Source organism: Fusarium tjaetaba, assembly GCF_013396195.1.
Source record: "Fusarium tjaetaba strain NRRL 66243 chromosome Unknown NRRL66243_c0000431, whole genome shotgun sequence".
Classification (NCBI taxonomy): domain Eukaryota; kingdom Fungi; phylum Ascomycota; class Sordariomycetes; order Hypocreales; family Nectriaceae; genus Fusarium; species Fusarium tjaetaba.
The window spans coordinates 2988-5106 of record NW_023501627.1 but is presented as its reverse complement, the minus strand read 5'-3'; the positions used below and the strand labels follow the sequence as shown (position 1 = coordinate 5106).

The window sequence follows — 2119 nt, the reverse complement described above, 5'->3', positions numbered from 1 at the left end:
TAATATCATTAATCAAAAATAACCATGATAGTCTTTTCTGTCCGCTAGAAAATGCAAGATACTCATAAGAGAGCTGTGTACTGAGAATAGAACAAATAGAATCCTATGTCTGACCAGGATTAACGATGCTACAAACTAAGCCCTTTGATATGGCCGTGTTGCATGACTCTCGCTTCTTCCTAATATCCCTCTGACTCTGATCAAGCTCTGTCAAGACACGATCAATTCCAACGTCTTTTCCATCCTTCGAAACGGGAACCATCCTGCCGTCACGTTTCCTAAAACAGCCGTTTACCAAAACAGCCTCGATATCGCGGGCCTCACTGTACGTGACGATCGCAGCGATTGGTTCCTCTCTCGCCGACGCACCGAATGCTAACGATTGATCCCGGGAGAATATCACAATATCCGCCCTTTTACCAACGGCAATAGACCCTATTTCATTTCCCATGCCAACAGCCCTCGCAGCTTCAATGGTCGCTTTGTTAAAGACATCATGACTCGTTTGATCGAATTTATCAAGCCTTTGGCCTTTTTCTTTGTACTCAAGTGTCTTTTGTAAGCGGGAGAATAGAAGAGCGGTCCGAGCTGCTTGCATGAGTGACGAGGAAGTGAGACAATGGCAGTCTGCGCCCAAGGCGGTGATGAGGCCTGGTTCGAATAGGAGGTGCCAGCCCATTGAGCCTTGAGCTTCTGTGGCTGGTGTGCATGCTAGCGGGACATGGTGTTTCTTGAGGATATCGAAGTCTTCGTCGTCCATGTAGTTACCGTGAGAGATGAGAATAGTGTAGTCGTCTTCTGGGCCAGGGAACAGAGAGTACTTCTCAAGAGCTTTTGGTACAGAGGATCCTATTTTGTTAGCCATTGGCTACACAATTGGTCATGATTGGCTTACCGAAATTGCCGCTGTGTGATGTAATAAGCTTGACACCGGCTTTGACCGCTCGATGGAATAACTTTTCCACTTCTTGTTGTGGCATATGATATCCATCGAATGAAACGCCAACGTCGACACAACCATTCCCAAAAGGGCCTCTTTGGGCTAAATCTTCGACATGCTCAATGAATGGTTCGGATACAGACATGGGATTCGGGACACATGATTTGTCGTCCCATTTCTGGAGATTCAAAAACGTTTCCCCGTAAGCGAATACTCCTCTGATACCAGAGTCTGTAAATGCAGATATAGCGGACTCGGCTACTCTTTGTTAGCCGTGGTTGAGTGCTGCTAGTACTATAGACGCACCGTGTTCGGGAGATTTGCATCCATGGCAGTGGTCAAGGACGTATGTTGTTCCGGCGTCGATGGCTTCAAGACAACCAGCCAATTGGCCCCAGTAGATATCTTGAGGGGTATAATTGAAAGACTGAAGGAGGTCTAAAAAGTTAGCTATCTTCTTTCAAGGGCTAGATATGTACTGACCATCTGAAAAGTAGTCCAACCAGCAGTTGTCTGTACCATAACCCTTGAGCTGTGTCTGCCAGAGGTGGTGATGTGTGTTGATGAAACCCGGACTAATTATCTTGTTGGAGCAGTCGACAACTTCAGTATGAGGTGGAGGCTTGATAGATTTGCCTATTTCCTTGATAATACCGTCCATTATCAGGATGTCGGTATTCTCAACGACTTGAATAGAATCATGCTCATCATGCTGTATGACGAAGCCATTCTGCAAAAGAATTGTCGTACTCAGTGCAGCTTGACTTGACTGTCTTTTGTTATATTTTGATGGCTGCAGTTGCTTCCCAAGTTGTGAAAGAAGTGATTGAGACATGTTGTTTATGATTAAGACTACAGAACAACTAATGCCTTTCCAGCAATTCTACCCTTTCCTTTTATATCCAACACAACGAACTAATTACACTTCTTATTCTCGCCAAGGATCAAGCTATAGCCGTAAAGTCATAGCCACCCTGGTATGTTAGGGACTGATTATCACCGAACTGGATCTAGGGTTGCATCAACCTTGGCAAAGCGTCGGGTACCGTGTGGAGGAATATTACGATGTTATCTGTAAGCAGATTCACATCTCCAGATGAGACGTGCGTTGCCAAGTTCGTGTTAGTCCAGCCAAGTCGGAGTTTCGGGCCACTGTACTTGGCGAAAGGCCGAGATTAA

The 2119-nt window shown here is 45.6% G+C and overlaps 1 protein-coding gene across 1 annotated transcript; it reads right to left on the bottom strand.

Moving 5' to 3' along the window:
- Positions 1 to 103: 103 nt before the first annotated feature.
- FTJAE_13512 (5-methylthioadenosine s-adenosylhomocysteine deaminase) lies at positions 104 to 1775 on the bottom strand (the record flags this gene model as incomplete). The annotated part of the gene is made up of 4 exons (XM_037346664.1): positions 104 to 849; positions 896 to 1171; positions 1247 to 1378; positions 1424 to 1775. The coding sequence occupies 4 exons, from the start codon at positions 1773 to 1775 to the stop codon at positions 104 to 106; spliced, it is 1506 nt and encodes a 501-aa protein (XP_037199462.1).
- Positions 1776 to 2119: the final 344 nt, after the last annotated feature.